The 25,205-nt window shown below is 37.5% G+C and overlaps 1 protein-coding gene across 1 annotated transcript; it reads left to right on the top strand.

Moving 5' to 3' along the window:
* On the top strand, positions 1 to 25,205 carry slc30a7.S (solute carrier family 30 (zinc transporter), member 7 S homeolog; the record flags this gene model as incomplete). Its single annotated transcript, NM_001095955.1, is given in 11 exon segments — positions 1 to 100; positions 3,049 to 3,150; positions 4,559 to 4,672; positions 8,194 to 8,281; positions 11,766 to 11,895; positions 14,057 to 14,230; positions 14,819 to 14,866; positions 17,020 to 17,155; positions 20,318 to 20,408; positions 21,306 to 21,455; positions 22,585 to 25,205. Coding segments are annotated over 11 exon segments (1,161 nt in total). The 3' UTR covers positions 22,633 to 25,205.

Here is a 25,205-nt window from a genome sequence, read left to right on the forward strand (position 1 = left end):
TTCGAATTCCGGTTTCCGAAATGTTGCCTCTATCTATTAAAGATGATGAATATAAACCTCCCAAATTCAACTTGGCTCGTAAAGTGTCTGGCTGGATCAGGTGAGTCTTTAGTAGTTTAAGACTTTATTGAAATGACTTTTTATTAAATCTAAATGAAGAAGTGATAAAAGGCAGGTCTTGGTAAACTCCACCAGGATGTGACTCTCAGTCAATATTTACACATGTGGAGGCTGGAGATCCATAAGTACAATCACGGGACCTTTCTCTATGCTCTGTGTGTTTAACCCCCACCTTGACTCACAAGCACATTTTCACTCTAAGGTTAAGGCCAGACGAGGAGATTCGGGGAGATTTTGTCGCCTGGCGACTTATCGCCACGTCTTTTGCGCGACTATCTCCCCGAACTGCCTCAGCGTTTTTTCCCCATAGGCTGCGCTAATGCACACGCGGCGATGCGTTGAGGCAACTTTGGGCGACTAATCTCATCGAAAAGCCTTTCCGCTGGCTAGAATCTAAATTGCCGGCGGGATGGCACTCTGAGCGGTTCGTTTTTCAAAGTCTACCAAAGTTAACTTGTGAGGCGACTTTGGAAAACTATGCGCTCCGAGTGCCATCCCGTCGGCAATTTAGATTCTAGCTGGCGGGAAGGTTTTTCAGGGGAGATTAGTCGCCCGAAGAAGAAGTGATTTGTCGCTAAAGCAGTAGGATTCAGGCTCTTTTTTTTTTTTCAAGCCCCCCATCATGTGACATTTGGTCTGACCCACCCCACTTGGCCCCAGATATGTGAGAACATTGCTGTATCAGCCATTCAACCTTAGTTCACCACAACCACAAAGGTGTTTGCCCCATGAATTCCAGTGGGTCTTTATGCTAAGTTCCCCGGAACATCAAATAAAGCAAGAAGGTATTGTCCCCGAATCTCAGTTTGGGGCCCTGAGGCAAGGTTCTGAATGTCCCCCTCCCCCCAGCCACATAATTTGTGAAATACTGTAGAGAATATTTTGTATGGTATATGCACAAGTGGATGGAAAGTGCCTTTTTATGTCCTCTTTCTTCAGAAATACCTCTTACCTTTGCTTATATCCCAGAATGTGTATTATTTATATTTTTATTTGTAAAGCGCTACTTGTGTACACAGTGCTGCTCTATAGAATGGCATAATTGCTCTCTGTAACTGGGTAGTTCACCTTTAAATAAGCTTTAAGTATGACCGTAAAAGTCTTTGGTTTTTTCAGATTATATGGCTAGGACTACACAAGCGATTTGGGCGCGATCCGACGTGCTGCGACAAAACGCATGCAACAAAAATAAGGTAAGAGATAGAATTGTCGCGTGGTGTTGCAACGTTGATCCGACGCAACACGACTTTCATGTTGCGTCGGATCAACGCTGCAACAGCATGCGACAATGTTATCTCTTACCTTATTTTTGTCGCATACGACAAGTAGCATGCGTTTTGTTGCAGCGCGTCGGATCATGCCCAAATCGCTTGTGTAGTCCTAGCCTATAGCTTTCTGCTATAATTTTTTTCAATTGGTTTTCATTATTTATTTTTTAATAGTTATTTGACTTTTTCTTCTGACTCTTTGCGGCTTTCAGGTGGGCATCACTGACTCCCTTCTAAAAAAAAAACCAAATGCTCTGTAAGGCTACAAATGTATTGTTATTGTTACGTTTTTATTACTGATCCTGCTATTCAGGTCTCTCCTATTCATATTCCAGTCTCTTATTCAAATCAATGCATGGTTGCTAGGGAAATTTGTACCCTGGTTACCAGATTGCAAATTGAAGAGCTGCTGAATTAAAAGCTAAATAACTCAAAAACCACAAATAATAAAAGGTGAAAACCAATTGCAAATTGTCTCAGAATATCACTCTCAACATCATACTAAAAGTTCTCAAAGGTGAACAACCCCATTAACAGGTGTTGTTGGTAGGGTGCAGTTTACCCTAGAAGTCAGGCAGTGGTTTCAGTGACAGACTGGAAAATAAACAGAAGGGAGCCTGAACTATAATACTGAGCCTGAATAATAATACTGAACTATAATATAAGTAATAGACAACAACAATAAAGATGTAGCCTTGCAGAGCAATAGGTTTTTAGGTTAATGACACCTCATCAACCATCCAGCCTTTTAAATTGCGAAAGAAGCTGAAAAGAGGGTAGAAGACGAAGACAATTAAGATAAAATATTAATTGAAGAAAACTGATGTAATGTGTCATTCTACCTTTTCTTTAATATGGAGAAACCCAGTGCATTCATCTGATAATATTACAGTTCCATCTTGGTATCTTGTTTCACCTTTTACTCTATATATCTGTTGTTTACCCCCTTATATTGAACATCACTGCAGAATATGTGAGAGCTTTATAAACATTTATGAGTAATACAAATAAGGCTTGTGAGAGCTGTGACAGATTTTGTGGATGGATTTCTGTCATATTGCGCTGACCTGAGAAAAGCAAGGCCCTATTATAGTTGTCTCAGCTCTAAGCAATATTCTTAGGCCCAGACCACTTATTTCTGCAACAGAGATGCTGGCTAGTATTAGTATTCGTGCGTCCCCTAATCCTATGTCACATGCATGTGTAATGATTGAGCTGGCTCTCATTATGCGCTTGTGTGTGCCTTGATAGGGCCCCCAGCACAAAGATCTTTCTCTCAATGTGGGGACCAGAGCTCTTGAAAACAAACTTAGAAAAATACTATTGCTTTCCTCTCTGGGGTGTGGGCTTTGAATTGGAAAACACCTTTTTAAGGTGATAGTTGCACTTTAATATGTACCTTCCTCCCTTTTACTAGTGCATATAAAAATCTCCAATTTTTAGTGACATCTGAAAATCTGTCATGTAATAGTGAAAATTATACCACAACCCTTACTTTCAGTGCTTATTAGTGTTGTCCTGAGCCCCATTTTTGTCTTTAGTGTCCTATTAACTGCTACAATCCCTCAAGCTAAATGTGAAACATAAGTACAACTTGGCATTGTTTCCCTAGTGTATCTTTTTTCCCTTTCTTATCAATTCTCCTGTTTTGTTTTCATAGATCCATTTTCTCCGACTCTACATCAAGGAACCTTTTTTGTTTTCTCTGTCTGAATTTGTCCTTTGCATTCGTGGAGCTTTTCTATGGAATTTGGAGCAACAGGTAACGGTCACAATCTGGAAATGCGAGGTTCATTTGCCTCTTATTATTTAAAGGGCAGGTTCACCTTTTGGACAATAGTGCCATTTCATAAAAACATTTTTTTGTAATTTATCTTTATTACTTTAAATGTTTCCTTTCAGAGATACATACCATAGAAACTGGGGATCGGCGCTGCTAAAACGCTCTCAGCTTTCTCCTCTGTTATGGGATTAGCGACAGACTCTGTGTAAGAAGCAGGCTGCTCAATAAGGAAGTTCAGGACTTAAAATGCACTGCACATGCTTGCTTTTTCCTTTATTTATATATTTTCGATTCCATTGGCTGGCAATATTTAGCCAATTGGATAGATACATTACAAAAAGTTTTTTTATGACATGGGCTGTTAACTAAGCACTATTGCTCAAAAGGTGAACTTCCCCTTTAACTGAAAAAAAAAAATATATATATATTTATATATATATATATTTATAGATATTTATATATATATTTATATCTATATATTTATGAATTCATTCATTTTGATGAATGTAGCACATACACTTGTTCAGAGCGCTATACTGTTTCCTAAGATATTAGCAATGTTTTAATGCTTATCTCAGGCTTTTTTCGCACAAGCACTAACTTGGAGTTGGCATCTTGGGTTTAAAATTACTGTGCACAAGTGTCTACTGTAGATTTTAAAACTGTACTACAGGACAAGTGATCCTGATGTACTAATGGAGGAAAGAGTGAATTTGGTCATTTTCCAATCAATGACAGGACCCAATATCTCGCTATTAATTGGGCTGAGCTGGGCCTCTTGCAGTTGGCACAGCTTAAATACCCCTTGAACTTGTGTGCCTTTATTTTCACTGTAGTCAACTTGAAGTCTTTCAGTTCCAGAACATTTTTAAATAGTTTTGGAGTTGTAAAAGGAGTTGGGGAGCAACACTAGCATGAAAAATGTTCTTGAGGTTCCAAATAAGTGCTGTGATTGGCCATTTGGTAGCCCATATGTGGATTGCCAACCTACATTAAGGCTCTGTTTGGCAGTGCACCTGGTTTTTATACAACCAAAACTTGTAAACCAAATCTTATTCAAAAATAAACACATGCTTTGAGGCCACTGGGAGCAACATCCAAAGGGTTGGAGAGCAACATGTTGCTCACGAGCTACTGATTGGGGATCACTGCTGTAACGCCATCTCTCCATTGGCTTTTAGACTGGAGGGTTTGTTTAGTAATCTGAGCAAAGAAGAACTGAGCATGCTCATAAGTCAACAGCCAAAGCAGATTAATGAGGAAGGGGGCTGAGAATAATTCTCTATTGCTATATGTTATTGCAACAGATTTCTAATCAAACTTGTACTTTTGGTATTACCTGAATGTTCATTGATATGTAGCAAATCATGATTTGTCTTTCTTTCAGCCTGGGTTTGATCTCTGATTCCTTCCATATGTTCTTTGATTGCACTGCATTGTTGGCTGGCCTGGCAGCTTCTGTAATCTCTCGGTGGAAAACAAATGAGGCTTTTTCATATGGGTAAAATTTGATTTTCTCATTTAAAATGTATGAATAAAGTCTGCATTTATTTAATGCCATTGTACACAATGTAATGATGAATGTAAGCAAGAAAAGCATGAAAGCATGAAAACCACTATAATCCTTTCTAACACACAAATAGCCAGTCTCCCTTTCTGCCATAACATAATGGTAGGGAACTGAATGCAGCATACTGCATGCCACATCTTATTTGTGATCATTATTAACATTTTTATAGAAGCTGGAAGGTTTGGAGACATTGTTTTTAATATTTTACTGATTGCAATTTACATTTTTAAATCATACCTTTTACTGCAGAGTGCTAGTAGTTTGTCTAGAAATGGGCAACTGTTGTTAAGTTTGGTTTTTTACCAAGTTGCCCTTCCACTAACTTTTAACTTAAAGGAACAGTTCAGTGTGAAAATAAAAACTGGGTAAATAGATAGGATGTGCAAAATAAAAAATGTTTCTAATATAGATAGTTAGACAAAAATGTAATGTAATAAAAGCTGGAGTGACTGGATGTCTAACATAATAGCCAGAACACAACTTCCTGCTTTTCAGCTCTATAACTCTGAGTTAGTCAGCGACTTGAAGGGGGGCCACATGGTACATTTCTGTTCAGTGAGTTTGTAATTGATCCTCAGCATTCAGTTCAGATTCAAAAGCAACAGATATGACCCATGTGGCCCCCCCTCAAGTCACTGATTGGTTACTGCCTGGTAACCAGGGTAACCAGTCAGTGTAAACCAAGAGAGCTGAAAAGCAGGAAGTAGTGTTTTGGCTATTATATTAGACATCCAGTCACTCCAGCCTTTATACGTTACATTTTTGCCTAACTATATTAGAAACAGCCTATCTATTTACCCACTTTTTTATTTTTACACTGAACAATTCCTTTGAGTGCCCAGTTTAGTTACGTGCAGTGAATTATTGCTCAAAAAAGATGATGACAATTTGAGCAGGAATCTTCTGCCTGAAACCGCACTGGGTGTTTTCAGACATTTCAGATCAAAGTTGAGTTGAGGTGTTTTATCCCCTGCCCAGAAGCTGCAGAACTCTTGAAATCATCCCATGGCCCACTGTTAATTTACTCATCAAAATATAAACACTGCATAGATTTTAAATATTCAGTATCCACTATATGTTGTAATGCTAGATTGATCATTGTATTTTTACTGCTAGCCCTGCTGCTGTGGCAGCTACTGACCAACTCACAAGCACAAACAACATACTTATAATCATTTGCTAAGCCTTATCAGATCCCAGGGTCATCCCATAGTAAAGGCAAATGGAACTTGTAGATTATGTAGAAATGCCATCAAATATTGCAAGTGTTATTTATTGTGTACAAACCTTTCATTGCAATTTACTTTTATGGTTTTATTAAAGGGGTTGTTCACTTTCCACAACTTTTATCACTTCAGTTATTTTCATATAGTTTGTCAGAAATAAAGACTTTTTGTCAATTACTTACTATTTTCTATTTATGATTGTTTTTTAATTTTGAAAAGAAAACTGTAAAAAAAGAGACATGCAAAGCTATTTTCTGGCAAACAATCCGAAAACAGCTGAACTGAAAAAGTTTTTGAAAGATAAACTGCCCCTTTAAACACTTTGATTTTAGTTTTTTAGGTAACCAGGATTGGTTGCTTTTAGATTAATTCTATGTAAGGTGTGGTTTTATGAGTTGTGCCTTTTCTCACTGTTAATAGTATACCTACACTGTTCACAGCTACAACTTCCTTCAGCTTATGCTTCAAAATAAGATGCATCAAAAGTTCAATGGGCCAATAGATGCATGTTAAAGGGGAACTATGAAAATTAAAATGTATTATAAGCTCCATTATATTGAAATAAGAAACTTTCTAAATATAATCAATTAAAAATGTTGCATTGTTTATGAAAAAGTTTATCTTCTAGGGATGCACCGAATTCACTATTTTGGATTCGACTTAACCCCTGAATCCTTTGGGAAAGATTCGCCTGAACCGAATCCTAATTTGCATATGCAAATTAGGGGTGGGATGGGGGAAACCTTTTTTACTTTGTTATGTGACAAAAAGTCACACGATTTTGCTTCCCTGCCCTTAATTTGCATATGCAAATTAGGATTTGGTTTTTAGTTCGGCCTGGCAGAAGGATTCGGCCTAATCTGATTCCTGCTAAAAAGGCCAATTCCTGGTCGAATCCTGGATTCGGTGCAGCCCTGTTATTTTCAATATCCCACTCTCAACATCTGTTTCTCTTCATTCTGTCTTCATGTAGGAGTTGAGTGTCAGATATTCATTGACAGTAAAATCCAATAGATCTTATAGGGGGGCTCCTTTTGCCTCGATAGAAGATGTATTAGAGCTCACTCTATTAAAATCACCAGAAATCCTGTCTCTCTACATGCAGGATTTGTGCAAAAGGCAGTTATTGTGTTAGATTTTGTTTGTTTGTACTGGAATCAGTTATTTGAGTGAGTTCTAATTCATCTGCTAGGAAAGGAAGCCCTCCCTATAAGATATATTGGATCTAACTGTCAATGAATATCTGACACCCAACTCCTGCATGAAGACAGAATGAAGAGAAACAGATGCTGAGAGAGGGATAATGAAGATAAACTTGACTATTTGATGCAGAATATTTTAATGGATTGTATTTAGAAAGTTTCTTATTTCAGTATGATTAAGCTTATATTAAATTTTCATTTTCGCGATAGTTCCCCTTTAATGTATTAGCCGTAGTATAGTTATGTGCACCCAGGTGACTATTCTTACTAATGATCTTTTTTTATTTGATCATTGTGTTGGTGGATTGCACAACAGCAGTGTAGGTGATCATTGTTTCTTATTAGATGAGCGTATCTGGTTTTTCAGTGTATAGCTGGAGTGCTTTTGCAAATAGATTTGTTCACACTTCTGATAAACACTAAGTTTGGGTTGTGGCGGATACAAAGTTATACATTATTTGCTTAGCAAAAATCCTAACAATGGAAACAGGATCTCAAACATACAATAATGTTGAAATTTGCTGGCTATGTTAACCTGTTTGGTGCCAGGGGTAGCTCAAATTGCCTGCCAATACTGTAGGTGATTATGGTTACGCCAGGAGACTACTACAGGTATGGGACCTGTTATCCAGAATGCTCGGGACCTGGGGTTTTCCGAATAATGGATCTTTCCGTAATTTGGGACTTCATGCCTTAAGTCTACTAGAAATTAATTTAAACATTAAATAAACCCAATAGGCTGGGTTTGTTTCCAATAAGGATTAATTATATCTTAGTTGGGATCAAGTACAAGCTACTGTTTTATTATTACAGAGAAAAATTTGGATTATTTGGATAAAATGGAGTCTATGGGAGACAGCCATTCCGTAATTCGGAGCTTTCTGGATATCGGGTTTCAGGATAAGGGAACCTATACCTGTACTATTTCCCATAAGAGCTTTGCAACGTGCTAGATATTTATTCAGATTGATATTTCTAGTATCCTGATGTTCACACATTAACTGAATTATATTTTCTTCCCCAGGTATGTTCGCGCAGAAGTACTGGCTGGCTTTGTGAATGGACTATTTCTTATCTTTACAGCCTTTTTCATCTTTTCTGAGGGGGTTGAAGTAAGTCAAGTTTTGTAACTTCTTAATCTTTTTTTATTTAAAGGCGTGTTTCACCTTTAAGTTAACTTTTAGTATGTTATAGAATAGCTAATTCCAAGCATCTTTTTAATTGTCATTTATTCTTTCTTTTTTTATAGTTTTTAAATGATTTGCCTTCTTCTTCTAACTCTTTCCAGCTTCTAAATGGTGATCACAAACCCCATCTTAAAAACAAATGCTCTGCAATAATGAAAAATTGTTATAGCTACTTTGTCTTCCACATCTTTCTATTCAGGCCCTCTCCTTTTCATATTCGGCTTTTAGAGGAAAATATTCGGCATGAAGCACCTCTTTGATATGGACACGTTCCTATGATTTTTATAGGACCATGTTGGTATCACTTTTAGTAGTATAACCTATAAGGTTTTGTTTGCAACTACTGGAAAAACCTGTAAACTGGATCTGTTAGTATCCTATTGTCATAAATAGAAAATGCCTTAGATCAGCTTTCTTGACCAATTGTTAGCCAAAACTGCACTTTTGGTTAATAATGACAGATTGGGAGGAACATGTATCTAGGTTCGAATTTTGAGTTCATGTGAATTTTGGATTCATGTGAGTTTTTTTAAACTCCCTTAAAGGAAAACTATACCCCTAAAATGAACACTTAAGCAACAGACCGTTTACATCATATTAAGTGGCATATTAAATATATAGACCAGTTTAGTAAGATTCTTTAAGTAAATCTTGCCCTTTTACATCTCTTGCCTTGAACCACCATTTTGTGATGGTCTGTGTGCTGCCTCAGAGATCACCTGACCACAAATACTACAACTCTAACTGTAACAGGAAGAAGTGTGGAAGCAAAAGACAGAACTTTGTCTGTTAATTGGCTCATGTGACCTAAGTATGGTTTGTTGGTATGTTTGTGTGCACAGTGAATCGTACGATCCCAGGGAGCAGCCCTTATTTTTTTAAAATGGCAATTTTCTATTTATGATCGCCCATAGGCACATACTACTAAAATGGTTTATTTACATGATGCAGGATTTTACATATGAGCTGTTTTATGTAATATATTTTTATAGAGACCTACATTGTTTGGGGGGGTATAGTTTTCCTTTAAATTCAAATGAATTCAAAATTCGACTTGGGGAGATTTATAAAAAAAAATAATCAAATTTGTAAAAGTCGGACTAATTTAAACCACCCGATAACTCAAATCGAATTCGATTTGAATTCAGTCAAACTTTGTTCAAGTTTTTTCTCCGAAAAAAAAACTAGAATGTCAGGAAGGCTACAAAAGACTCCAAATTGACCTCTCCCATTGACTTAAACAGTAATTTGGCAGGTTTTAGGTGGCGAATAGTCAAATTTGAATTCTTAAAGGGCCAGAGTATGATAAATCTCAAAAATCTAATTAGAATATTTTTTAAAAACTCGAATCAAGTTTGGATAATTCCCTAGTTGAATTTGAGAGTTTTGACCATAAAAAAATTTAAATTTTCAATTCGACACTTAATTATGCTGCCCCTTAGTGTGACCCATTGTTCTTACCATTCATGTCAATTGAAAGTTAAATATTGAGGGTTGCAATTATGTGCCTTAGACTTCAATATTTCTCCCATACCCTTGTGCTTTCTCTTTCTCCTCTTTTCTTGATGGCTAAGCTTCTCTGTTCTATGCATTAGCCATTTATGTGGAGGTCACAGCTAAGCATGGGGTCACTTTGGGATGCTGTGATACATTGGGTTGACCTCACATATCCAAAGGAATTTCTAATGTTACTGAAAGATGGAAGCAATCGTTACACTTTATTGTGATTATATTGCTACTTTAAATGCAGCATAGAGTGCCCTTTGGCTACTGTACATAGGCTGCCTTATTCCTTTTAATTCTTCTTAATATGTATTCAGTTTGTGATTCATGACCATGAGCTAAATCTTATGCTGGGCAGCTATAATTTCCTGCATTCATTGTAAGCTAATGTATATGCTAGGAACTGTAAGTAGCTACTTAAAAGAATCATGGTTTAATATCAAGAAAGGTGTGCGTTTGTATTCACATAGCCACAGACTAAAGCTGAAGATCATTCATCGATTTCACAGAGGAAATAATTTCTAGGAAAAGTTGTAGCCCAGCAGCAGCATTGCCATTGTGATTCAATATCACGATTGAAAGCTTAAATTCCACATTATGTGCATGCATTAACAAAACAATCAATATTTGGCATGGAACGGTGCACGTGGCCAGCAGGGAATTGTAGTTCAGATTAAATCACTGCCAGCTGGATTGAAATGCACAGATCAATGAATTAGATCTATCAATATACAGGGAACATAATCCTCACTTTCTTTATGTTCAGCAACAAACATTTGTTTTCTACCTATTGCGATATACATTTTTTATTTCACAGTACAATAAAAGAATGGTTTCATTTTACATGTGCTCTCACATCCGGGATCTTTTTAGATACCGTGTGCGAGGTATTTAGTAAGCAAAGATAATTAGTCTCTAAAATGAATTCCATCTATTTTAATATGTAGAAATCAGTTCTCTTTCCTCTAATTCATATTCCTGGGGGCAGTGAGTAACTATATGAACAGTCTGTTCTCTATTCATGTTTTTTCAATATACAGTAATGCCAATTTAAAAGAATTTTTTCATTATAAAAATAAAAACTAGGTAAATAGGCTGTGCAAAATAAAACATGTTTCTAATATAGTTAGTTAGCCAAAAATGTAATATATAAAGACTGGAGTGACTGAATGTGTAACATAACAGCCAGAACACTACTTCCTGCTTTGCAGCTCTTTTGGTTTTCACTGATTACCAGACAGTAACCAATCAGAGACTTGAGGTGGGCCACATGGGTCATAACTGATTACCTTTGAATCTGAGCTGCATGCTAAGGATCAATTGCAAACTCACTGAACAGTTATGTGACTCCCCTTAGGGCAGAACTACACGGCAGACTTACCTGCGTTTTCGGCGGATCCGACGCTGGGTGCCAAAACGGATGCGACGAGTAGGATGCGACAGGAACAAGGTAAAGTAATATGAAGTCGGATGGTGTTGCAGCTTTGATCCAATGCGACACGACTGTCGGATGAAGACGCAGCTTGCAGCATTTTCATCCGACAGTCGTGTCGAGTTGGATCTGACTTCCTATTACTTTACCTTGTTCCTGTCGCATCCGTTTTGGTGCCCAGCGTCGGATCCGCCGAAAACGCAGGTAAGTCTGCCATGTAGTTCTGCCCTTAAAGGTGCGGACTGATTTTTAGCTAACTAACTATATTAGAATAATTTTTTATTTTGCACAGCCTATCTATTATCCAGTTTTTATTTTTACATGGAACTGTTCCTTTAAGTGGCACTTATCAAATCATATATTCTGGTTTATAAATTCATATATTTTGGTATATTCAGTCTGTGGGACTCCAGTGATGTCCTTTATTTTAGTTTTTTCATTAAGATATTATATATGAATTTTCTTTTTATGCAGAGAGCCCTTGACACACCAGAAGTCCATCATGAACGTCTGCTTCCAGTTTCCATAATGGGATTACTTGTGAACATTATTGGCATATTTGTGTTCCAGCATGGTGGAGGACATGGGCACTCACATGAATCTGGTATGATTTACATAAGCTGATAATGAAAATGGGGGGATATATATATATATATATATATATATATATATATATATATATATATATATATATATATATATATATATATATATATATATATATATATATATATATATATATATATAGTCAAATACAAGAGTCCTCTGCACTCAACCCATTATCAATATATTTAAGACAGCGACATTTTGTGCATACTGCTACTAAAAAATGCCTTACCCTTTAAACAAAACAGGGATTGTTTGTCCATATATTGCAATATATTTAAGCTGGCCAACTACGTCAAAGTCATCCCATATCTGGCCAGTCCTATGCTCAATTTTATCTGATTCATTAAGAATTCTATTGCTTCATTATACATTTTACAAAGGGACTAGGTATTACCTGCAACTTAACTTGCTGCTTTCAAAGTAAACCTCCATACTTGGCTGCCCTTTTATTAGACACCAGTGGGATCACCTGACTATAGCTGGGAAGGGTGGGAGCTACAACATAGAGCTGGTCACTGCTCCTGTATAAACTATAACAAACAAGGGAAAGTTGTGCTCACCACTATTTTTTAAAACCATTAGGCGGGGGTGCAATGAGGCTGTGACCACAAAATACATATAGTCAAATACAAGAGTCCTCTGCACTCAACCCATTATCAATATATTTAAGACAGCGACATTTTGTGCATACTGCTACTAAAAAATGCCTTACCCTTTAAACAAAACAGGGATTGTTTGTCCATATATTGCAATATATTTAAGCTGGCCAACTACGTCAAAGTCATCCCATATCTGGCCAGTCCTATGCTCAATTTTATCTGATTCATTAAGAATTCTATTGCTTCATTATACATTTTACAAAGGGACTAGGTATTACCTGCAACTTAACTTGCTGCTTTCAAAGTAAACCTCCATACTTGGCTGCCCTTTTATTAGACACCAGTGGGATCACCTGACTATAGCTGGGAAGGGTGGGAGCTACAACATAGAGCTGGTCACTGCTCCTGTATAAACTATAACAAACAAGGGAAAGTTGTGCTCACCACTATTTTTTAAAACCATTAGGCGGGGGTGCAATGAGGCTGTGACCACAAAATACATATAGTCAAATACAAGAGTCCTCTGCACTCAACCCATTATCAATATATTTAAGACAGCGACATTTTGTGCATACTGCTACTAAAAAATGCCTTACCCTTTAAACAAAACAGGGATTGTTTGTCCATATATTGCAATATATTTAAGCTGGCCAACTACGTCAAAGTCATCCCATATCTGGCCAGTCCTATGCTCAATTTTATCTGATTCATTAAGAATTCTATTGCTTCATTATACATTTTACAAAGGGACTAGGTATTACCTGCAACTTAACTTGCTGCTTTCAAAGTAAACCTCCATACTTGGCTGCCCTTTTATTAGACACCAGTGGGATCACCTGACTATAGCTGGGAAGGGTGGGAGCTACAACATAGAGCTGGTCACTGCTCCTGTATAAACTATAACAAACAAGGGAAAGTTGTGCTCACCACTATTTTTTAAAACCATTAGGCGGGGGTGCAATGAGGCTGTGACCACAAAATACATATAGTCAAATACAAGAGTCCTCTGCACTCAACCCATTATCAATATATTTAAGACAGCGACATTTTGTGCATACTGCTACTAAAAAATGCCTTACCCTTTAAACAAAACAGGGATTGTTTGTCCATATATTGCAATATATTTAAGCTGGCCAACTACGTCAAAGTCATCCCATATCTGGCCAGTCCTATGCTCAATTTTATCTGATTCATTAAGAATTCTATTGCTTCATTATACATTTTACAAAGGGACTAGGTATTGCCTGCAATATATATATATATTTTATATCTAAAGTGTACAGGTATCCATTTCTTGCTATGATGTGGAAGCAACTGTTTTAGTAGCTTAGTGTAACATGGATGACAAGGAGTTTTTACATAAAAGAACATAGAACCTTGAAATGTAGCTTTGAGAGCGCAGTAGATTCTGCAATCTACAATACAAAGGGCCAGCTTTATCAAAATATGCCTAGTAGTGAGACAGCTTTGAGATTATGGTCAATTGTATAGTAAAACCTGTCACCATTGCAGCAGGTGCAATTAACACTTCTTTTTCTCTGTTTTTGTTTTTTTCAGGCCATGGACATAGCCATTCACTTTTTAATGGAGCTGTTAGTCATGGGCACAGCCATGGAGGGGGACATGGGCATAGCCACGAAGGGGGACATGGACACAGCCATAGCCAAGGAGTGGGGCATGGACACAGCCACGATCACAGTCCTAAACATGGCTATGGCAGTTCTTTTCATGGTGGGTGAAGAGGCTGTTTAATGTTTTTGTCCACATGTAATATCTTGAGTAGTAAATGACAATAGTAACAGAATGCTAAACAGGGCAATGCTACAGAAGTCTATTATACATAGAGTGTTCAATGTATCACCTGCTTTCATAGCTTTTATTCAAAAATATTCTACCAAGAACACGTCATGTGAGCTGGATTGGGCAACACAAGTGTTACTTATAGCTCTGTGTTGTGTGGTAGCATTGATTTTTTGCCTACACTTTTCTTCCTTTATAAAAAAAAAAACACACACACAAAAGGTTGGAATTTTGTTTAGATTAATGAAATAATATATGAATAAATAAAAGAAGAATAAATAAAGCAACATAAGCAAGTTTGCAGGTAGCAGACATCAGTGCGGTGCTGCAATTATCTGATACACGAGTATTCGCTCATGGCTGTTTGCTACTTTTTTTTCCCTTGCTTGGCTGGTTTTGTTTTGTTTTTTTGTTTTTTTTGCCTGGCTTGTAGAATTGTTTCGGTCTACGGGAACTGATCTGGCTTGTGAACATATTTATTTCTGCAAGCATGTGAAGAATCTTTATTTCTTATTATAGATGAGCCACCAGAGGAGCATAAAGGATCCAGTAAACAGATTTTAGAAGGTAGGTATCAATGACAACCAATACTAGCCAACTGTGTTATGGTAAAAAATTGATTGTCAGCTAGAGAAGAATACTTTTTATCCTGGGTTCTCTTTCATTCCAGTACTGATGTATGTCTGCATTAAAGGGAATGTGAAGTCATTCTTGGCTAAAATATACTACATCACAACGCCTATTTGTTTAGAAATTGAGTCTAGAATATTACATATTTTGTACGTTGGGTGTCTATTGTTGTTTGGAATTATTTTATTGAATTACATTTATGATTACCTTTTATTTACATGCATAAAAAAACTTAATGTCAGGTAAAACAATCATCAGATTATTTTCTGCTCCTGGTAGCTTTGTAACTTAACATGACTCAGTCAGGCCACCCCTTTTGGGACACCCATAACGACCTACACTCTTTGCAGTATCCACCCCTCCACTTACCAGCACACTTCTTCTTGGCCACTGGGTATTGTACAGTTAAACATAAGCCCAGGTTAATGACTTGCCCTTTTTATTATTGATTATTATTTGTGGTTTTTGAGCTATTTAGATTTTTATTCAGCAGGTCCCCAGTTGGTAATTTCAGCAATCTAGTTGCAAATCAATGCAACCATGCATTGATTTGAATTAGATACTGAATATGAGTAGGGGTGGGTGTGAACAGAAAGATGAGTAATAAAAAGTAGCAAGGGTCAGTGACCCCCATTTGAAAGCTGGAAAGAGTCAGAAGAAGAATGCAAATAACTAAAAAAAATTATAAAATATAAATTACGAAGACCAATTGCAAAGTTGTTAATTGGATATTTTATAACATACTAAAAGTTACCTCAAAGGTGAACCACCCCTTTAATATCATTTATAGCAGGGATCACCAACCTTTGGAACCCGTGAGCAACATTCAGAAGTAAAAGGAGTTGGTGAGCAACACTAGCATGAAAATTGTTCTTGGGCTGCCATATAAGGGCTGTGATTGGCCATTTGGTAGCCCCTATTTGGATTTTCAAAATACATTGAGGCTATGTTTGGCAGTGCACCTGGTTTTTATACAACCAAAACTTGCCTCCAAACCTGGAATTCAAAAATAATCACCTGCTATGAGGCCACTGGAAGCAACATCCAATGGGTTGGAGAGCAACATGTTGCTCACGTGCTACTGGTTGGGGATCACTGATTTATAGTAATCTTTTATATATATATATATCTATATATCTATATATCTATATATCTATATATCTATATATCTATGTATCTATATATCTATATATCTATATATCTATATATATATATCTATATATATATATCTATATATATATATATATATATCTATATATATATATCCAGTCTCATGCAGCATGTTTTAATGACTTCCAGTTACCATCAACCTATGACAGCCACAGTTATACTCTAGAATATCCCTGTATTATATTTATTATATAATGTTCAGTATAAAAAGGAATTCTAACTTGAATCTCTGTATAGGAGAAAAGAAGAAAAGTATCCCCGTCTTCTTAATAAGAAAAGTTACAAAAGAGTCTTTTGTAAGTCTTTTGTAACTTTTCTGATTAAGAAGACGGGGATACTTTTCTTCTTTTCTCCTATACAAAATTAAATACTGACGGAAGTCAGATCCCCTCCTCTTAGTCAATTTTTTTTATATATCTGAAGTTAGATCATTCTTTTTTTATTGAAACTTGAATCTCTGCTGATCTACAATTCTCAGAATTCCCTGTCAGCTGAATATTGTGTGGGTCTGCTGGAAGGTCTAGAACAGGTAGATGACTACTGGTAAAGCACTTCTTACATGGGACATAGTCATCAGAGACTTGAGGGGGGGCCACATGGGTCATATCTGTTGCTTTTGAATCTGAGCTGAATGCTGAGGATCAATTACAAACTCACTGAACAGAAATGTACCATGTGGCCCCCCTTCAAGTCGCTGACTAACTCAGAGTTATAGAGCTGAAAAGCAGGAAGTTGGATTCTGGCTGTTTTATTAGACATTCAGTCACTCCAGCCTTTATACATTACATTTTTGGCTAACTAACTATATTAGAAACATTTTTTATTTTGCACAGCCTATCTATTTACACAGTTTTTATTTTCACACTGAACTATTCCTTTAATGTAATAATGCAGCTGACTTTCATGTGGCTCTTTTGCAGGTGTATTTTTGCACATTGTTGCTGACACTCTGGGCAGTGTTGGGGTGATTTTTTCCACCATCCTGATGCAGCGATATGGACTGATGATTGCAGATCCTATTTGTTCCATGCTCATAGCCCTTCTTATTTTTGTAAGGTAAGTGTTGAGGCAACCTGTGGGCTTTAAAATCTTTTTTTATCAGCACATTGTAGCAGCTCATTGTCAAGATACCAGAGAGTAGCAACCAATCATCACTGCTGCTCTCCCCACACATACAGTATGTACAGATGGTTGGGAAGTATGGTCGGTATTAACCTGAGCAAGTATGGCCAGCTTTAGGATTGGTCCAATCAGTAACAGACTTGATATAGGGCTGTTAAAGTCCGAAACGTTGCCTAGCTTGAGCCACAAATAAATCACATTTTTTTCACCAAATCGGAGTGCTGCTGAAATATGTTTCTCGGGGGCCAATCAGTAACCTTACCACCATCCTCTGATCTCTCTCTGCTGTGTTTATAGACAACAATTGGCATGGCATAGATTTTTTAAACCCTAAAAATAAATATGGTTAGAAATGCCAAATTGTGTACATTGAACTTATTTAACCAGCCTAAAAGTTCATCATCTTTATAGTAGTAATGGTCCAGACCAAGTTGTCATAGGAGTTTTCCATCTTAGATTTAGTTTTGTTTTTTGTTTTGTTAGGAGAGTTTATGACACAGTGCTTTGAGAAGCTAAGCGTAGGGGTCATCTCAAGCCATGAAGCAGAAAATTAAGCTGGCCTGTCATATAAACTGGTGCTACAGGACTGATCTATTTAAATTCTGATGATAATTGTGCTGGTTTCTGAGCTGCCATGTACCACTAATTATTTCCTAATCTGCCTCAGCCTTATATTATGACATTTATATTGTAGATATTCAGTATATTGTGCATTGGTCCCTAAGCTCAGTAAGTGACAGCAGCGCAGAGCATGTGCAGTGAATCAGCAGAAAAGAAGACGGGGAGCTACTGGGACTTCTAAAGAGGCACAGGTCTTTTACTGCTAAAAGACTATGGTTGCCTTGCCAAATTATTTGCTAAAATATATATTTTTGAAAACAAAATGGCATGTGCATTGCCATTTCTGCCCATGTGTTTGGCCTTTTTGGTGCCCAAGCAGGATTCAGTTTGGTATTTGGCCAATTCTGTAGCCCTGGATTCAGGGATTTGCCCAAACCCTGAAAGGCTGGATTAGGGAAAATCCCTAAACATTTCTGTCCTTCTTTTTTGGTTAAGCTTTAGTACTCTATTAAAACCTATGGTGCTGCAATCATGTTCTTGAATTCAGCATATATATGGCACGTGTTGTACAAAATTAAAAAGAGATACTGCCACCAGAAATTATGCATTTTTTACATCTACCATAACACTGACTTTGCATGCTACTTATAGTTTTGCCATAAAGTATTTGCCCAATGCTTTTATATTACCTATCTGACTCCCTGTGTTCCTGTATGAGGGTGCTGTCATATTTGTGCAGCAGGAGTCCGTTAGCATTAAAAACTTTAATTGACTGGCTGAGATCGGACAGTCAGGTTGGCAAAACATTCAGGTTTAGAAACTTCAACTAATAATTACTTACAAAAACAGACCTCTCAGCAAAAAACGATCAACATGACCTATAGGTAACTTTTAATGTACATTCATATTTTAAAAAGTAGTTTTTTAGTGTCAGTATCACTTTAAGTGTATCTAGCCACTTCATTACTCACATGTGCTTTCCTGTCCCTGCACAAGGTGCCACGTACTTTCCAGAGCTACTTTAATAGATTATATTTCACCACGAGTTCCACACCCAAAAATACTTATAGCCTTAGACCAACTCATTTGCCTTTCCTGCATTCTAGAGATTTGAAATGTATTTCCTGCCATGCTGTGAGTTTGAAGCAGTACCAAGAACCAGTGTGTGGCATTTTTATGCCGCTTTATGTTTTTATTATAAACCACAAAGGTTATGAAATACTTCTTTAGAACAGTTGCTTGGGGTGGAGAGTGGAAGAGAATATAAGGCTCCCAGGGCCACCAGAGAAACAAAGTAGCTAGATGAGGAAGTTTAACAGAGCATCACCTAAAGTAAGAACCCCACCTAAACGGGCCTCTTATTAACTCCTGGGTGGGCAGTGCAGACCTCTTTCATGGAATTTATATGCAATGCCACTCTGAATTTGGACTATATACTATTTATATAAACAATAGTAGTGTTTCTGAAGCAAGCACAGCAGTTTAACCAGTGTAGTGCAATACTGCATTATATATTCATTTTTTGATGTTACTGTTCCTTTAATAGCATGCATTATAGGGATGCACCCAATCCAGGATTCGGCCTTTTTTTTTAGCAGGATTCGGATTCAGCCGAAGCCTTCTGCCCGGCCTAATAGAATCTGAATCCTATTTTGCATAAGCAAATTAGGGGCGGGGAGGGAAGTCGCGTGACTTTTTTGTTACAAAACAAGGAAGTAAAATATGTTTTTCCCTTCCCATCCCTAATTTGCATATGCAAATTAGGATTCGGATTCTGTTCGGTATTCGGCCCGAATCTTTCACGAAGGATTCGGGGGTTGGTCTGAATCCAAAAAAGGGAATTCGGTGCATCAGTAATGCATTATAAGTAGCTTGGCAATCTTGGTATGGATGTACTTGATGGTGGTCTTGCATATACTATTTTTTTGGCTAATTACACCATATTATTTCTCAGCCAAGACTTGCTTGCATCACTTGTGTATCCTGTTGTAGGTTATGTTTGAGCTACATTGCCTCCTTTTGACTTCAGTGACCCTGGAATGCTGCATTGTGGGAAAAACACATGCTCAAAATTGCACTTTGCTCACTGCCCCTGTGGATTTACATGTGCCTTTATTTCTGTTTTACTTACACTTGCACTCTAGAAAACCACAAGGGGGCACACAGGTTTTTATTATAATGTTCTTTACTTGGGTTTCATCTGAATAGCTTTTTTTTTTTTTTTTTTTTTTTTTTTAAAGACAGAGCTGGCATCACCTTCCATATTCTGACTTGTGTGTGCGCCATAGAGTGGGCTACATGTAAACTCATTTTAGGTGCCCTTCCTTGTACCAAATGGAATCCTTTCTGGAAGCAGCTGATTTATTTGCTTTTGCTGACAGAACAACAGAATGTGTGTTTTCTTCACTGCACAGGGATAAATTGTCACAATGTATAGGATATAATGTTTCATTTGTCTTCCTAATCCTGGCCACACATAGCATTTTTAATTAACTAGTTTGAATCTTTCACTAATCCAATCTTTCTCTGTTTCAGTGTTATACCTCTTCTTAAGCAATCCATTGGTATCCTGATGCAGCGGACTCCACCTGCCCTGGACCATGTCCTCCCTCAGTGTTATCAGCGGGTATGTACATGAGAAATCATTTCACTTGTTACCCCCTCAAATAAACATTTCTAACACATGGATTTGCCTGACTTTTTAAATACCCTGCAAACTGGGACAAATTTTTGGCTAGTATTACCTAAGCCCCCTCCAAAATATTGTGTGCAAGGGTTTTTTTTTTTGCTTTTTATAGCATGAATGTCAGTGCAACATCAGAATTGAAAGTAGTGATGAGTAATATTTTACACCGAGTTTTGCTGCCAAAATGACACCCATAGACTCCAATAAGTGGAAAAAAATGGAAGCGCAACAAAAAAAAAATGGACAACTATAGACTTCAATGCATTTTGGCAAATATTGCTGTTTTGTGAATTTTTGACAATTTGACAAAAGGCTTAAAGGAGAAGGAAAGCTACCAATGCAGTTTATTGCCAATTGATTAGCCACAACAGTGCAAGCTAGAACGCCATTTTTATGCTTTAGAATGCTTTTCAATACCTGAGTAAAACGATCTAGACATTGTCTCTGTTTGTTTAGGATAGCAGCTGCCATATTAGCTTGCTGTGACATCAATTCCTGTCTGAGTCTCTCCCTGCTTGCTCATAGCTCTGAGCTCAGATTACAGCAGGGAGGGGAGGAGAGAGAGGAGCAAACTGAGCATGCTCGTTCCCAAGCCTTGCAGGTTTAAACTGAAAACAGTACACAATAGAAGGAAAGAAATGTGGTGTTCCTTTTGACTCTGAGCAGAATTACTTTAATACAGATCTCTGATAAAGCTTACTTAGTTTTAACCTTTCCTTCTCCTCTAAGTTATTTCTCTAATGAATATTCTGTGTTTGGTAGAGTTGCACTTGCCATACAAGAAGCCATACTATCTCTTTTAGACATGAAACTGATTTTGTTTTGTTTTTTCTGCAGGTGCAACAGTTACAGGGTGTCTACCACCTACAAGAGCCGCACTTCTGGACTCTCTGCACGGACGTCTATATAGGCACACTGAAGCTAGTCATTGGACCAGAAGCTGATGCCCGCTGGATCTTGAGCCAGACTCACAACATCTTTACACAGGTGAGATACATGGAGAAAGTTATGAAATAAGCTAAATCTTTTACATTTGTAATAGAATATAAATCTAGTATTACTCCACAACTACTTTTAGAACAATGAAAGTTGTCTCTGTCATATCAATTTACTCTGGCAGCTGTTTTTGTCTAAATATACCAAGATGCCTCCCTCCGTTTTGGTAAAGGTTCTTCCTGTTTGTATGCATGTACTTTTTCTTGTGGTTACTAGTAGTCGGCAGTATGTGACCAGGAGCGAGACCAGAGTTTCTCATCTGCCCTTATCTTCTAGTATGCAAAATGAATTCACATTTTGAATTGGCACTACCTATCCTAGCACCCAGATATCTTCTGAAATTCCAAGCTAGAGAGATGTTAAATCATTCAAAAATACATTTAAATAATATCACCTAAATATCAGTGTATATATCTTACTTAAAATGAATTTAAAGGATATGTAAACCCTCTCCACAAAAATGTAATCAGTGAACAATATCTTTGAAATCTTTAGATAACTGCCACTCTGGTTGTTAAAAGGTTAACAGTACGGCTGCAGCATCCTCTTAATCACTTAGAAATCCTTCTCCTCCTCTAACCCCTTCTGCCCCCTCCCTCAGGAATTTGCTTTGGCCTTTGACTTTTGAGGACGCTCGGTTCTTCTCAGCTCAGATTACTTAACACACCCTCTAGTCTAACAGCCAATAAAGCGATAGCATTGCTGGTTCCCATAGAAACGCTGCTCTAGCTGTCTGATCCTATTGTTTTCTCCTAACCACCTCTCCTGAGCTCAATTTAACCCTTTCTGTGCTCAAGCCCAGCATAACTTTTTATCAAAGTATGCTGTGCCTGTGTAAACCTGCATTCTGCATTGCATGAACTTTACAGCATACATGTCCTGTTTGCAGATCTCAATTTTACTGATGTGTCGAGAGAAAATGGCCGCCGGGTGAAAACTGATATTTGTTTTAGCAAAATGTGATGATGCTGGCAAATGGAGGGGGTATATGCAGTACAAATGTTGTGGTTTGGGTGGGGGAGATGTGCCCAACTTATATACATGGTAGGCTTTTTTTCTTCATTTGTTCTTCATGAGACTTAAAGAGGCAATGATGTCTTTTCTCCTATCTCCTTGGCAGGCTGGTGTCAGACAACTGTATGTACAGATCGACTTTGCGGCTATTTAACCCACCAGATGGCTTCGCGGGACCAAAGTGCAGTACAGAACACTAGGATCTTCTCCTCTTATGCGATCCAGCAAAGTAGGGGTGCAGCCATTGGGACCAAATCTTGTATGACTCCTCTATGAGGAGCAGCCTCCAGTGCTTGAGGCCATGCCATCTTTTGTAAAACTCCCTTTTGTACAGAGATCTGACCAAGTCTCAGTTGTTGCCTTTTTTTTTTTTTTTTTAAACATCTGCAGAACCCATCACCGGCTCTCCCAGACTGAGATCTGCAGCAAAAAAGAACTGTATTGATCATGACCACGTTCTCTCAGTTACTGTACCAGCACTTTACCTCAGTGACACCATTTGTGTCAGTGAGTTCAGATTAGCATCAGATTAGGAAATAATTGTAGTGCAAAAATGTGATCCTCCTGCCAAAGGCTGCTTCAGCCCACCAAAAAGGGCTGGCAGTTTTTTTTTTTAATATATATATATAAAGTCAGCTTGTGAATCTCACCAGTGTTATACAGAGATGTGCCAGCTTTGTTCTTTTGAAATGAAGCAAAGAAGATCCATTGTGGGGTTTGTACTGACCCTTGAAGGTAGTATGGGACCTGCAAATCCCTTGTTCTAATTAAGTGCCTTTCCTCATCTTGGCTGGCCCTGTCCTGCCTACTACAGCTCAGCCAGAGATTCCAAGTGCTTTTGATTTTTATATATATATATATATATATATATATATATTCCAAGTACCATGTGAATGATTTGCTGCTGTTGAAGCCCATACACCTCAAAGTCATTGGATTACTGGTGTAAAATTGAAATATGAAATGACATCCACAAAATAACTTTACCAGTAAGTAAAAATATAAAAAAAAAATGTAATCTATTTCCTCTGAACCATTTAATATGAAGAAGACATTACAAAGGCCATCTTGCACAATGAGCTTTCAGTGCATCTTAACTGTGAATGTCTGGAATTCTCTGAGGAGCTACACAAGAGCCAGAACTCTTTTAACTGGAAACAAAACTGTCTGTTAGGATGATTTTAGCCATAGCCACTACTTGTGTTTTCCTATCTATATATTTGTTTTGTTTTTTTCTTCATTTTTTTTTAATCAATTTTTTTTTATCCTGTTCAATGGAAAGGCTTTTATATGAAGGTACTGCAGACGGTTGGAACACAGTAAGCAGGGAGAATATTTCAGTATTTTACTTACTGCACAAACTACAGGAGTAAAATTTTGCTTTTGTGTGCAGCGATCTATATTATATTGATTTTAAATTAGGAAACAAATAGCAGGTTCAGTGGAGTATATTTGATTAGCATTGACATGACGCAAAGATGTTGGTGTGTAGCAAGCTGTAAAACCTTAAAGGAGAACTAAAGCTTAACTAAAAAAGTAGCTAGAAATGTTGTACATTATGTTTTGGGCTTCTGTACCAGCCCAAGGCAACCACAGCCCTTTAGCAGTAAAGAACTGTGTCTCTGAAGATGCCCCAGTAGCTCCCCATCTTCTTTTCTGTTGATTCACTGCACATGCTCTGTGCTGCTGTCACTTACTGAGCTTAGGGGCCGACTCACAATATATAGAATAGAAATGTCACAATATAAGGCTGATAAGTAATTAATACAGATAATTACTACATGGCAGCACATAAAGCAGTACAACTAGCATCAGAATTTAATAATCGGACTTATAGCATCAGTGTATATTACAGACAAACCTCATTTTCTGCTTGATATTTTGCGACGACCCCTAAACTAAGCTTCTTAACTCACAGCCCACTGAGCATGTGAGTGTCACAGACACTTTCCAAGATGGTGACCCCCTGTTACAAGTTTGAAGTCCTAGATCATTGCTGCTATTGACAAGCTGAAACTTTAGGCTGGTACAATACGTTCTGTATATAAAATATGGCATTTTTAGCCATTTTCATTTTTAGGGTTTAGTTCTCCTTCAAACACAAGTCTGTCCAATTGATTAGGTTGTCCTGAATGATGTGGAGCTAGCTCCATTTGAGCTTTGTTCAGCTGCTATGCGCAACAGGGAAGGTGAGCCCCCACTATGCCATGCTGATAACAGGAATACATCCAGCCTGGGGCCAGGCCAATATGGCAGGTAGACTACAGCAAGACAAGCATATATCAGCCTTGGAGTATTTGTGTCTCGTTCAGGCCAACAGACAGAAGAGAGGGGTCTGCATTGACCTAATTTGGGATTCACCTACCAGTTCAACCTCCACCATAACTTCCCAAACAACAGGTTTTACTCACAGGAGCAAGTTCCATTAGCTGGCACCATGCTGGGCAGGGTATTGACACTGAGAATATGGCCTAGACAAGAAACCAGGTAGGTTTCACAGATCTAATATCCCCAGCATGCATTGCTTTCATCCAAAGAGAAGTTCAGTTTGCCCATCAATCACTTTCTTGTTACATAGGCCTGAGAATTACTCACTGAGGGGCAAATTGGAAGGGAAACAACATTATGATTTTAACTTTAACAAATAAAAAGTGCTGGAATTTGACTATTTTTTTTTGTTTATTGCCCAATTTTATTCATAAATAATAAAATACAAGTTTTTTTTAA

This window comes from Xenopus laevis, chromosome 4S (assembly GCF_017654675.1).
Source record: "Xenopus laevis strain J_2021 chromosome 4S, Xenopus_laevis_v10.1, whole genome shotgun sequence".
Taxonomy (NCBI): Eukaryota; Metazoa; Chordata; class Amphibia; order Anura; family Pipidae; genus Xenopus; species Xenopus laevis.